The sequence below is a fragment of the Pan paniscus genome, chromosome 16 (assembly GCF_029289425.2).
Source record: "Pan paniscus chromosome 16, NHGRI_mPanPan1-v2.0_pri, whole genome shotgun sequence".
In the NCBI taxonomy this organism is placed as follows: Eukaryota; Metazoa; Chordata; class Mammalia; order Primates; family Hominidae; genus Pan; species Pan paniscus.
This window is the reverse complement of record NC_073265.2, coordinates 23,017,111-23,031,250: the sequence shown is the minus strand read 5'-3', so window position 1 is coordinate 23,031,250 and position 14,140 is coordinate 23,017,111. Positions and strand designations below refer to the sequence as shown.

General features: G+C 39.7%; 1 protein-coding gene across 7 annotated transcripts in view; it reads left to right on the top strand.

The window, feature by feature from the left end:
* SLC12A6 (solute carrier family 12 member 6) overlaps positions 1–14,140 on the top strand; it is a 108,018-nt gene that overhangs the window by 88,831 nt on the left and 5,047 nt on the right. For all 7 annotated transcript variants that reach the window (XM_055098820.2, XM_008965543.6, XM_008965551.5 and 4 more), the window contains 12 exons: positions 3,184–3,358; positions 3,648–3,766; positions 4,979–5,077; positions 6,829–6,948; positions 7,713–7,817; positions 8,221–8,389; positions 9,914–10,109; positions 10,673–10,842; positions 11,523–11,654; positions 12,244–12,351; positions 12,860–13,044; positions 13,742–13,875. In XM_055098820.2, coding sequence (XP_054954795.2) covers positions 3,184–3,358; positions 3,648–3,766; positions 4,979–5,077; positions 6,829–6,948; positions 7,713–7,817; positions 8,221–8,389; positions 9,914–10,109; positions 10,673–10,842; positions 11,523–11,654; positions 12,244–12,351; positions 12,860–13,044; positions 13,742–13,875 — 1,712 coding nt within the window. The remainder of the gene's footprint in view (positions 1–3,183; positions 3,359–3,647; positions 3,767–4,978; positions 5,078–6,828; positions 6,949–7,712; positions 7,818–8,220; positions 8,390–9,913; positions 10,110–10,672; positions 10,843–11,522; positions 11,655–12,243; positions 12,352–12,859; positions 13,045–13,741; positions 13,876–14,140) is intronic.

The window sequence follows — 14,140 nt, the reverse complement described above, 5'->3', positions numbered from 1 at the left end:
CATACAAACCTCCCTGCTTCAGAGCCTGCCAAAGCCTGTTAAAATCCATCACTGTGATCTGGCCCTCTCTACCTCTTTTTACTGTTATCTCCTGCCATTCCCTCATAAGCTCCCTAACTTAGAGTTTAATATGTCTTATTATGTCTCCACGTATAAACACATTTGTCTGTGTTATTTCCTTTGCTTAGAATAGGTTACTCCCACCTGGCCAACTCATATTCATCCTCTTAGAGACTAGGCTAAGGGTCTTCTCTCCTGTAAAGCTTTCCCATACTCACCCAAACAGAGGTAAACACTCCACCTTGTGTTCAGCCACTCTATTTGAATATACTATATTACAGCATTTATGATGCTATATTGCAGCTACTTGTTTTCATATTACTCTCCCCTACACGTTGAGCTCTTTGAGGACTCGAAGCCTAACAGATGCAATATAAATATTGTTGACAAAAATAAAAAGCACAATATATATATGTATATAACACAGTATGTGTGTGTGTGGGTGAGTGTATATATGTATGTATATAGTATAATATATTACTATACCATTGTAGTAGGAAATTCATGGAGCTTTGGTAAGTTACACCATGATATAAAAATTATTATTGAGAGTGTAAATTAGAGTATCATTTTGGAAAATTATTGGTTATTATCTCCTAAAGTTGAACATGTGCTTACCTATGACTCAGCATTTCCACTTCTAGGTATATCTAACAGAAATGCTTGCACATGTGCATCAAGACTAATTCACAAGAATTTTCACAGTAGTGTTATTCTTTTTTATTTATTTATTTATTTTTGCCTGCTTCATTTTCCCTTCGTAAGTATTCTTAATAGCCAAAACCTGGAAATAATCCAAATGTCCATCGCTAGTAGAATGATTAAATTATATATTCATGTAATAGGAAGTCATACAGCAAAGTAAGTCATAGCAATATACACCTCCCCCCCAAAAAATTCACAAGCAATGCTAAGTGAAGAAAACCAAACACAAAAGTATGTACTGTGTATCATTTATATAAAGTTTTAAAACAGTAAAACTCTATAGTATTCAAAGTCAGAGGGCTGGGTATGGTGGCTCATGCCTGTAATCCCAGCACTTTGGGAGGCTGAGGCTAGAAGATTGTTTGAGGTCAGGAGTTCCCAGACCAGCCTAGGCAACATAGCAAGACTTTGTCACTACAGAAAGTAAAAAATTAGCTGGGCATGGTGGCGTATGCCTGTAGTACTAGCTACTGGGAAGGCTGAGGCAGAAAGATCACTTGAACCCAGGAGGTTGAGGCTACAGTCAGTCATGATCACAGCATTACAGTCCAGCCTGGGTGACAAAGCAAGACCCTGTCTCAAAAAAAAAAAAAAAAGTCAGGATAGTGGAGAGGAAGAAAGGACTAATGAGTGGGGATGGGCATAAGAGAGAATTTTGGGTACTGGCAGTGTTCTGTTTCTTGACCTGCATGGTAGTAGGTCAACACCTACAGCATGGGTGTTGGATTTGTAGAAATCTTCAGATGTGCATTTGTTGTTTTTTGCACATTACTTTTTTTTTTCCCCCTAGACGGAGTCTCGCTCTGTCGCCCAGGCTGGAGTGCAGTGGCGCAGTCTCGGCTCACTGCAACCTCTGCCTCCCGGGTTCACGCCATTCTCCTGCCTCAGCCTCCCGAGTAATTGGGACTACAGGCGCCCGCCACCACGCCCAGCTAATTTTTTGTATTTTTAGTAGAGATGGGGTTTTACTGTGTTAGCCAGGATGGTCTCGATCTCCTGACCTCGTGATCCGCCCGCCTCGGCCTCCCAAAGTGCTGGGATTACAGCCGTGAGCCACCGCACCCAGCCTTGCACATTACTTTTTGTGTGTGATACTTAATAAAAATTGTTAAAACGAGTAATTAAACTGATGCTATGTTTCACCCATCAAATTAGAAGTGACCTTAATTTTTTTTAATACAGAAGACTGGTGTGGAGTGTGCATGTGCCACAAGACTTGAATCTTCTTATATTTCCAGTGGGAGTAAAATTTAGTACAAACTTTCTGGACAGCAGTTTAGTAGTGATTTTGAAATGTTTTAAGATATTGATCCCTTTGGTTAGCTGCCATAACTTAGCTGGGCACAATGGCTCATGCCTGTAATTCCAGCATACTGGGAGGCCAAGAGGGGAAGATCACACGAGCCCAGGAGTTCATGACAAGCCTGGGCAACAAGGCGAGATCCTGTCTCTACAGAAACTTTTGTAAAAGATTAGTCAGACATGGTAGCACACACTTGTGGTCCCAGCCACTTGGGAGGATGAGGCAGGAGCATCGCCTGAGCCAGAGAGGTCAAGGCTGCAATGAGCTGAGATAGCGTCACTGTACTCCAGCCTTGGCAACAGAGTGAGACCTGTCTCAAAAAACAAAAAAACCTGCCTTAAGGAAAAAAACCTGAACTGTGAATGTAGATATGTGCATAAAGATGTTAATTATAATATTTTATATAATAGAAAGTCAACACTAGAAGAATGGATAAGAAATTGTGATGCAATATTATTCAAATCACTACAAATTTTTATTCGTAGCTTTTTATGACATAGAAAAATGCTTACATTTCAAGAATACAGAATTATAGTGCAGTGAGATCGCGATTTTCCTAAAAAGCAGATATTTTGATACCCTGAAGGGGAAAGTTACAACTGAAGCTTAGCTTATTTTCTAGCCCCATATGTATTTTTTTCCTAATATAGGTCAATAGTGCCTTTTGATCAAATCTGGCTATCTTATATTTCGTAATATTATTTATCTCACTTTTGATTCTCTAAAACTTAGAAAAAAAAAACTGGGTGGGCTGGACGCAGTGGTTCACACCTGTAATCCCAGCACTTTTGGAGGCTGAGGCAGGTGAATCACTTGAGGCCAAGAGTTCGAGACCAGCCTGGGCAACATGGTGAAACCCCATCTTTACTCAAAATACAAAAATTAGCCAGGTGTGTTGGTGCACACCTGTAATCTCAGATGCTCGGGAAGCCGAGGCAAGAGAATTGCTTGAACTTGGGGGGCGGAGTTTGGAGTGAGCCAAGATCACACCACTGCACTCTAGCCTGGGTGACAGAGTGAGATTCTGTCTCAAAAAAAAAATTGGGTGAATGTCTCTAGTCTTTCAGTCTGAAGTTATTTCCAGATTAAATTTCCCACTCCTATTTCTTTGCCAGGTTCGGTGATGCTGTGAAAGGTAATTTGGTGGTAGGCACCTTATCTTGGCCATCCCCATGGGTGATTGTTATTGGCTCCTTCTTTTCAACATGTGGGGCTGGACTTCAGAGCCTCACAGGTGCACCGAGGCTGCTACAAGCTATTGCCAAGGATAACATCATACCGTTTCTGAGGGTGAGTGACCTTTTATTATGCCCTCTTCTTTTTTTCCCAGCTTTAATGAGAAACAGTGTGGTCTTCATGGGCTTAGAAATTACTGGATCATAAATGTGGAGATGTGGGTTTTTAGTACAAGACCCTCTAAATCTCAAGCATGAGTTTACCTGTGAGTGCTGTAAAGGTATTTAAAAGGTATCACAGTTGTAACACTGTTGTCTTCCAGATGTCTGAAAACTGTAGGCTAGAGAAATCAGAGAGCAATGACTCAGTACTCCTGTGCCTGATATTTCCCTTCTGTGTACAGGTTTTTGGCCACAGCAAAGCCAATGGGGAACCTACCTGGGCTTTACTTCTAACTGCTGCCATTGCAGAGCTTGGAATACTCATTGCCTCCCTGGATCTTGTGGCCCCAATTCTTTCCATGTAAGAGCCAGTGATTCTCTTCAGTTATTCTTGCTTAAATGATAAATAATACATGTTTATTTCCATCAGTCATATAACAGTAGTGATAACAGAGTGGGCTAAATACAGATGTAACTTCACTTAAATAAAAATCATTCCTGAGAACTTCCAAGTAAGGCTAACTTTTGTAAGTTATTAGGTTTTTTCCTACCTATTTAACTTCAAAAGTTCTTTGGCTTCATTTCTAATTCATTGTCAATTGGTTGTAGCTTTTACCACCACTGTTAGTTTTTATTTATTTATTCACCTATGACTTATTGATGCTTACTACTTACCTGGCACTGTGTAATGTGGTATTCTGGGAATACAAAGATGGATAAGACACAATCTTATGGAACTGATAATGGATAAGGAAACCAATGATTCCCATATAGCGTGATGAGTGCCATGGTAAAGGTGAACACTGAGTGCCCTAGGAACACCAGAGCAAGGCATCTAAACAGATGGAAACTCAAGAAAGATTTTCCGGAGGAAGTGATACTTGTATCTTGAAGAATAACTGGTTATTTGCTAAGAAAATAAGGGGTGAAGAACATTCCAGGCAGAGAATGCATATAAAGGAATTGAGGGATGGCATAAGGTAGCACATCCAGAGAACTGGAAGTAGTTTGGCTTGGCTAGAGTGGAGGGTACATGTTGAGGGAATAACAGAATAGAGAAGTAGGTAGACCCAGATCACAAAGGGCCTGGAACTTTTACCTGGAAGTAGTGGGTAATCCTTGAGCACAAAATGATAATGCTTTAGGATGATCAATCTTGTATAAAAGATGGATTAGAAGGAGGCTAGAATTGAGCTGGGAATGCTAATTGGAAAGAAGAAATGAGAGCCTGAACTAAGGTGATTAGTAGTAGAGATGAAAAGGAAGAGAAGCAGCTTAAGAGATTTTTAAATAGAATCCATAGGACTTGGTAAGTGAATTTGGAACAAGGGTAAGGAAGAGGAAACCTGGATTATCCTAAGAACAACTGGGTAAAGAGTGGTTGTGTCATTGACTGAGAGAACAGAGAAGGATGAACGGTTTTGTGGGGATAGGTTTAAGTTTCCCTACTTCCTACTTAATCAAGGGTTAGTTGTCTAGAAACAGGCTTCAATACAGCAAAGGTATTCAGTTACTTAACCTTCAAAGAATCATCTTCCAGTAATAATCATTCCTCTTACTCTTTATTCTTCAGGTTTTTTCTCATGTGTTACCTCTTTGTAAACTTGGCATGTGCCTTGCAAACATTACTTCGAACACCCAACTGGAGACCCCGATTCCGCTACTACCATTGGTAAGTCTGCTTCTTTTATTCTTTTTACTCACGTTTGGAGAGAACCCATCTTTGAACTAGAAAACTAGGAGGGTCTGGGTTCTCGATAAAATTTTTTTCTTGGTCAGCCATTTCATACTGTTTCAACTTTCAATTCTTATCTGAATCCTCATCCTCCTATCCTATTTTCCTATATCACTTTATAATAACTCATAACACCCAATACGAATAGAGCAAAAGCACTAAATAGAGATATCCAGCCTTCTATAATTTTCAGGTTAAAACAACCTCTCTTGCATGTTTATTTTCCTATTTGTCTCTTAGGGTTACAGAGTCAGAGGTTCTAAATTCCAATCTCAGCTCTACTATTTCCTAGCTTTGTAACCTTCAGCAAAGCACATAACCATGTAAAATTTAATTTTATTCATTTGTAAAATGGGACTAATAAATCTAAAGTGCTTATCGTAGTGCCTGATACATAGTAAAGCTCAGCTCTCAATGAACTGTTGCTGCTGCTGCTGTTGTAGTTAAGTCTCCCCAGTCCTGAAGGGGTCATCATGAAAGATTTTTGGCTACCATCCCATCTCTTTCCTCTTATAGCTCAGAGCTCATTAATTATGTCCTGTATGTACCCATTGCTACATTCTTCTTTGCTAACTTTCTCCTTGTTCCCTTTCTGTCTTCACTTACCAGTGGTGGGCAGTGATGTAACGTTTACTGGGCAAAAATTAAAATCTTCAACTGATTTTTAATGCCTCAAATCCTCTTTCTAGCTTTAATGTTAGTTAGAAGTTCTTTATGAGGCCGGGCGTGGTGGCTCATGCCTGTAATCCCAGCACTTTGGGAGGCCAAGGCAGGCGGATCACCTAGGTCAGGAGTTTGAGACCAGCCTGACCAACATGGGGAAACCCCGTCTCTACTAAAAATACAAAAGTAGCCGGGCATGGTGGCACATGCCTGTAATCCCAGCTACTCAGGAGGCTGAGGTAGGAGAATCGCTTGAACCCGGGAGTCGGAGGTTGCAGTGAGCTGAGATCCCAGGTTCACACCATTCTCCTGCCTCAGCCTCCCGAGTAGCTGGGACTACAGGCGCCCGCCACCACACCCGGCTAATTTTTTGTATTTTTAGTAAAGACAAGGTTTCACCGTGTTAGCCAGGATGGTCTCAGTCTCCTGACCTTGTGATCCACCCGCCTCAGCCTCCCAAAGTGCTGGGATTACAGCTGTGAGCCACCGCGTCCGGCCCAAAAATAATTTTTCTCAGTGAGTTCTGCAGTTATGCTAATAAGTATTTATAAAATTTTTAGAAATATTTATATGAAATTTTTAAAAAAGATCCTAGAGTTATTAACATTTCTGGCTGCGTGTCCCATCCTGGCTTTGCCAAGTAAGTATTAATTGTCCTCATAACTGCAGATGACTGATAGTGTTCCGTTATTTATATGGTTTTCCAGCAGTTGGAAACATCTTCTGTTGCAAAGGACAGTTTGGGGTTTAGTGCACATCTACCGACTGTTTCATGATAAGACAACTATAGAATTGAGAATAATCATTTAGAAACTTTTGTGGCAGTTTGACATTGCTACAGCATCCAGGCATGTGATAATTTTTCAAATAATTCATTTTTATTGCATTTTACAAAAGTTCTATTTATAATAGTTTCAAAGTTTTTAAAAAATAATCCCTCACCACAGATAGTTTGAGAAGCACCTTTAACATAGGCTTCTTTTTCAGCTACTTTAAAAGATACTTTTTTGTTTTTAATTTTCTAGGGCCCTTTCTTTCATGGGAATGAGTATCTGTCTGGCTCTGATGTTCATTTCTTCCTGGTATTATGCCATTGTAGCCATGGTAATAGCTGGTATGATCTACAAGTACATTGAATACCAAGGGTGAGTGTGGATTTAATCTTGATCACTGCTAAAAGTAGCAAGACTAGCTAGTTTGGTTAGAGCCAGCTCAGTGAAAATATCTTAAGGACTCAGGTAACTTCATTTTCATAACTATATTTTGTACCCCTAATTCTTTAACCATCTTAATGATGCAAGCTTTTCATCACAAGGGAGATCCATTGAGAAAGTATGAATGGATCAATGGAAAATAACAAAGGACATTTCCAAATAATAATAATTAGTACTAAACAAAGTACAACACAAATGTAAATATTTTTGCTTATCTCTTCAGTCAAGGGGTTGTCTCTGAAATGAAAAAGAAATTAGTTCTGAACAACTTAGTAACTACTAAGACTTACAGCTTTCAAAAATGAGGACGAAATAACATTCTTATTCAGAAGATCACATTGAACTTTACTTTCTCTGCATTATTTTCAAAGTAACTTAAACTCCAGGTCTGTTATAATTTTCTAATCTAAATTGCTCTTTTACATTATTGTTTTGAACAATTACATAGAAGGACTGAATGAGTGACCCCTTCAGGCTTTATTCTGAACTGTTTGTGCAGTGCAGTCTGTTGGTGCTGTTGATCTGCCTACATCGGGTTCATTATGTTAGTAAAGAACATTATGTAAATCATTAATCTGAGCTTTAATCTTCTACCTTGCACATGTGTGATTTTTAGATTCAGAAAAAAACTTTATTTTTTAAAATTATACTTACTATAGTTTAAATTTGTCTCTGCTCTTTTCTTTTTCTCACAGAGCTGAGAAAGAATGGGGTGATGGTATCCGTGGGCTGTCCCTCAGTGCAGCCCGGTTTGCTTTGCTTCGATTGGAGGAAGGACCTCCACACACTAAAAACTGGAGGTAAAGAAATCAACACTAGCAGTATTTGGCACATAGTTAACACACAAAAATATGTGTTTTGTTGATTTTAGGATAAGGAAACCATATGTGGCTCAAGGAATTGGTATAATGGACTTGTTTTGAACTATTCTAAATCCTTAATTTTTTTATTCCCTTTTCTTCATGTCGTTTATGATCAAGATTTCTACAATTTATTATTCTTCCTTGAAGATTGATCAACTTGAGATAGTACTGGGAGCATTCAAAATAATGCCCTTATCCTGTCATCTCCTGTGATCTCTTCCTTCTGTCAAATTACCTGTTTCATACAGATCTCCTGAATTAAAGGGTGGAGTCTGTCATTCTGTTCCCCAAACCCAAAATGTTTTCTCCTCCCCTCCAACCCCCACCAACCTCTTCACAGGCCTCAGTTGCTTGTATTACTGAAACTAGATGAAGACTTACATGTCAAGCATCCTCGCCTCCTCACCTTTGCCTCACAGCTCAAAGCAGGAAAAGGTCTCACTATTGTGGGCTCTGTCATCGTGGGGAACTTCCTAGAGAACTACGGTGAAGCTTTAGCTGCTGAGCAGGTAAGAGTCAGGCTTTTGATGTATTGAAACTCAGTTTACAGCTTTGTGATGTTAAGTAGTAAGACCTCAAACTTCTACTTGAATCTTGTTCCTGAGTGATCTAGGAGGTTTCTCACTTAGTGCTGACCTTTGAAAAGACACTTTCTCCCAAATAATAAGATGAGCCAGAAAATAGTTATTTATTATTTCTTCCTGTTTAAAGCATTACTAAATTATAAGATTATTAAGTCTAAACCTTATGTTCAAATATACTCCAAACATTAAGCACTGAGAAAAGTCATGTAAATAAATTGATCCCTTGAACTATGGAGAGGGTTCCTCTCAATCTTGTGACAAGGAGTAATGACCAAATTTTCTTCCTCTTTACTAATCTACGTGGTATCATGAGCAAGATTCCTTTGCCACTTCTGGTTAGCTGTATTGAACATTAAAGTTCTACTTTAACAAGGAAGTTGTTTTCACTCTAATACTTATTATATATGATAGAACTAATCCTATTGTTTTTGAAATGCCATTGTGTTCAATGGCATTTCAAAAGTTTTACTGTGGGGGGAGGGGGGAGGGATAGCATTAGGAGATATACCTAATGTAAATGACGAGTTAATGGGTGCAGCACACCAACATGGCACATGTATACATATGTAACAAACCTGCACGTTGTGCACATGTACCCTAGAACTTAAAGTATTAAAAAAAAAAAAAGTTTTACTGGATTTCATTTTGGAATCCTTTGAAATCCAAAACACTAGAAATGCTGAAGAAACATTACTCCAGAATGATGGTAAAAATTAATAAAAGGTACACAGGATTGAAAATCAGGAGAGCCTAGTTCTTAGCCGCATCACTGATTTAATCTGTGCCTTTGCAAAAATCATTCCATTTTCCATACCATTATTCCCTTCCTTTTCCCACCAAGAGGGTGGAGTAAGAGTAAATGAGATGATATCTCCAAATTGGTTTGACTAAATAAAGGAAGAGTAATGCAAATACAAGTGTCATGAATAATCACCATTAAAATGTCAAAAAGCATATGGGAATGGGAGAAGCGAAAAAGAAAACATACCTGAGAAAATTCTAAAGTGAAACTTAATCATCCTACTGAGTTTCTGGTAAGATGAGTCAGGGCATGACTGGGGCTGAGGCAGGAAGGAGATCGTGTTCACAATAGTGAATCACCCTGGTCAACTGAGAAAGAATGTTGAATATTCACTTTGTAGAGATCCCTGTTCCCAGTTTTTTGGTATGGTGCAAAGGAACAAAAGCAGAACAGAGGAAAAAGCAGAGAAACTACATGTAGACAACCAGCTACAGAGGCAAAAATATGTAGTAAGCACTTAGAAAGTGAAAAAGACAAAAGATCATGAAATTCCTTTGGGATAATTTTAACTTTTTGGACTTTTCTGTAGACGATATAGTATTATGAAGACTTTGGAAAAAGGTGGGGGATATAATATGGAGAAGGAACAATGGGTTAAAATGTCCAGAGTGAACCAGTTCAGTGTTGCGGTCCTGTGTCTCTTTCAGACCATAAAGCACCTAATGGAGGCAGAGAAGGTAAAAGGATTCTGCCAGCTGGTGGTGGCCGCCAAGCTGAGAGAGGGCATTTCCCACCTCATCCAGTCATGTGGCCTTGGGGGCATGAAGCACAACACGGTGGTGATGGGCTGGCCTAATGGCTGGCGTCAAAGCGAAGATGCCCGCGCTTGGAAGACTTTTATTGGTACTAACCATTTCTCATACAAACCTAAAGGCCCAAGTCGAGGGTATATAGTTAAATCTCTGTCACCCCCAGCCTCCTAAAGTAGAGACTATGCCATTGCTGAAGCATAGTCTTATAAGGCAACCTGAAAAACTATTGGTAGTAATACCCAGATTCTACCTACCCCCTTCAGCTTCACATTATGTTCATGAATTATTTCTGTCAAGTCTTGTGCTAGGAATTATCTCCAAAATTGCCGTGTTTTCATTTGTGATTTTCCATATTGATGTTCTCACAGGAATTGCAAGAATTGTTCTTCAGCATCATAATCTCTCAAATTCACACATCCCCCCTTAGAAATGTAGTAATGGGAATATACCTAGTAACATAAACTGTGGTTCTCAGTCTGTTAGCTATTCAGATTTTTCACAATGATTTTTGTTACGTAATGAGAAATAACCTACTAAGTAAATAGGACCCCTTGCTCAAAGAAGTGTGAAAAGAGCATTTCCTTGCTTTCCTGACATGCTAGGAAGCAAGGCAAGCCTAAGGATTCTTCTCTGCTTATTCTTTTTTCTCCCTAGGCACAGTTCGAGTGACAACTGCTGCCCATCTTGCACTGCTGGTGGCTAAAAACATCTCCTTCTTTCCCAGCAATGTGGAGCAATTTTCTGAGGGCAACATTGATGTGTGGTGGATTGTGCATGATGGGGGGATGCTTATGCTACTACCATTCCTACTGAAACAGCACAAGGTATTTTAGACAACTTTTTTTTACAAAAGTCTTTCTCCCTTCTGTCCTGGTTCACAGGACAGACAAATTCTTCCTCTGATTATAATAGTGTTGGGGTTTAGAATCAGAAGAGTTGGAAGTTATTCTAGGCTTTCCCATGATCCCACTTTCAAACAAGAGAAATCATTGTCTTTGTATTTGATACCTACTTATCTCCAAGTGAAATTCAGCCAATTAATAAAGTTCCATATGAGCCCTAGGGGAAAACAACAAGTGAACACATCTTTTTTTAAAAAATACTGAAAACTTAAGGTATATGTATATGTGTGTATTGCACACATATATGCACTCATTCCGTGGTAAGACTAATTAAATGAGATTTAAAATAGTAAATATATAGTCTGCATGTTGTCACTGATACACTGTCTGAATAAAGTACCCTCTTAACGTATCGTGAACCATCTTTTCTTTTGCCAGTGTTTTCTTGTTATGAAATTAAGGACTCCTTAAAACTGTATTAAATGTGCTGTTTAGCCAATCTTTTGCCCTAATACAATAACATAGCAAGTAGGAAGCTAGGAACAAATAGCCTTATGCTACATATAGCAAGGTTCTTCTAGACCACAATGTCTAATGTCTTAGGAAATAACCTTTTTTGCCTCCTTGCTCTAATTTTCCACATGTGTATGTCACTCTCTCAGGTGTGGCGAAAGTGCAGCATACGGATCTTCACAGTAGCCCAATTAGAAGACAACAGTATCCAAATGAAGAAGGACCTAGCCACCTTCCTATATCACTTACGCATTGAGGCGGAGGTAGAAGTGGTGGAGATGGTGAGAAAGCTGAGTTTGAGATACAAGAGGTTCATTCCCCCATTCCTCTCCCTGTCTTCCTTGAATCTTTTCTGGTTTGGGAAATTTTTCAGATATAAATGTGGATTAATCCCCTAGTGCCAAAAAAAACCCTAATTTGTTGCCCTAAGTAGAATGTATATGTGATGCATGTTTGATGTTATTTTTTGGTTTTGCTTTCTTGTTTATTACACAGCCCTTATATTTCTGCCAGATTCTCATCTGCTTAATATAGTTTTATGAAATTTTTATTCATATATTCAGCTTAAAATCACACATGGCTTTTAAAAAAAACCTAACTATAAAAAAGAGAGACTGGAGTTTGTATTTTGTGTTTCAAGGCAACACTTGTCTTGGTTAGATTATGGAAAAGACTCTCAGGGCCTCTGAATTTTATCTACAGTCACAAAAACATTTATGTAGCTCAATGACTAAACAAAGTAGGGGTGAAGCTTAGGTTAATATAGTGATGCTGTCCCTGGTTTAATTTAGTGACTGGAAATAAAAATGTATGGTTCATCCTTCTTTCTCCTTTGTGCTTTTTGCCCCTTTTATGTGATGTCTATGGCAGCATGACAGTGATATATCAGCATATACTTACGAGCGCACTTTGATGATGGAACAAAGGTCCCAGATGCTCCGGCACATGCGGCTATCCAAAACAGAGCGAGACAGAGAGGTGAGACATTACTGCATCAATCCAATCCGTGCTCTCTAAAGTCTGTCACTGAAAGGGATGATACTGGGCTGGGCATGGTGGCTCACGCCTGTAATCCCAGCACTTTTGGAGGCCGAGGCGGGTGGATCAAGAGGTCAGGAGTTCAAGACCAGCCTGGCCAAGATGGTGAAACCCCATCTCTACTAAAGTACGAAGATTAGCCGGGCGTGGTGGCACATGCCTGTAATCCCAGCTACTCAGGAGGCTGAGGCAGAGAATTGCTTAAACCCAGGAGGCGGAGGTTGCAGTGAGCCAAGATCACGCCACTGCACTCCAGCCTGCATGACAGAGGAAGACTCTGTCTCAAACCAAAAAAAAAAGGGATGATACTATATTGTTTTCAAGGATGACAAATTCCTTCTCACTCTGTCAGTTATTCCACTATAACCCATTATTGCTTCAAAATAACCAAAGATGAAGCATAAGAGAAAATTTGGTAGAATAACTTGTGTTGGACCTTCTTCCTCAGGCACAATTGGTGAAAGACCGAAACTCAATGCTACGATTGACCAGCATTGGCTCTGATGAGGACGAAGAGACAGAAACCTATCAGGAGAAGGTGCACATGACTTGGACAAAAGACAAGTACATGGCATCCCGGGGACAAAAAGCGAAGTCAATGGAAGGATTCCAGGACCTGCTTAACATGCGTCCGTAAGTTTTCCCACTCCCAAGTTTATCATAAAATTACCTAATCAGTGGCACAAATGTGACTTTGCCTGGACACACAGGATGGAGTCTGTTCATTTCACCCTGAATCTAGCCACCTCATTATTGTTTGCCTGTTCATACTGGCTCCCAATGAACACTGTACACAAGCTAACCATCCCCTCTATCCACATAGTTCACCTCCATACTGTGTTCTTACTATAAAATAAGCCAACAGAGAATGAGAAAACCCAGATATTAATATCATAAAGAAACCATTTTAGCCTGGGCACAGTGGCTCACGCCTGTAATCCCAGCACTTTGGGAGGCAGAGGCAGGTGGATCACCTGAGGTCAGGAGTTCGAGACCAGCCTGCCCAACATGGTGAAAACCTGTTTTTACTAAAAATACAAAAAAAATTAGCCAGGTATGGTGGTGGGGGCCTGTAATCCCAGCTACTCGGGAGGCTGAGGCAGGAGAATCACTTGAACCTGGGAGGCGGAGGTTGCTGTGAGCTGAGATTGTACCATTGCACTCCAGCCTGGGTGACATGAGCGAAACTCCCTCTCAAAAAAAAAAAAAAAAATCATTTTATCAGATTATCCATAGTCAAGTGAAAAAGCTCAGGATCTCAAGTTTTTAACGTTGACTATATGGCTAGTTGTCTTTTTACCTTAACAACCTTTATTTCTTCCCCACTCAGGGACCAGTCCAATGTGAGGCGGATGCATACAGCAGTGAAACTCAACGAGGTTATAGTTAACAAGTCCCATGAAGCAAAGCTGGTTTTATTGAATATGCCAGGGCCACCCCGAAACCCTGAGGGTGATGAAAACTGTATCCTTTCCAAGAGTGGGGCTTCCAGTAGGGAAAATCTCCTTAACCTCTTTCTGAGATAACTAGGTAACAATAAAAGTCATTGTCTATGCCCCACTTTCCCTCTTTAAGGAAGGGAGACTTAAAAGTCCTAGGCAAGGATTTTTACAAAGTTATAAGATTAAACTCTTTTAGGGGAGTTGGGGCAAATATAATTCAGTTCTAAAAGACGTTTTAGGTGGTGTATTTGCAACATGACATCTAATATTCAGTGTATAAAACCCTT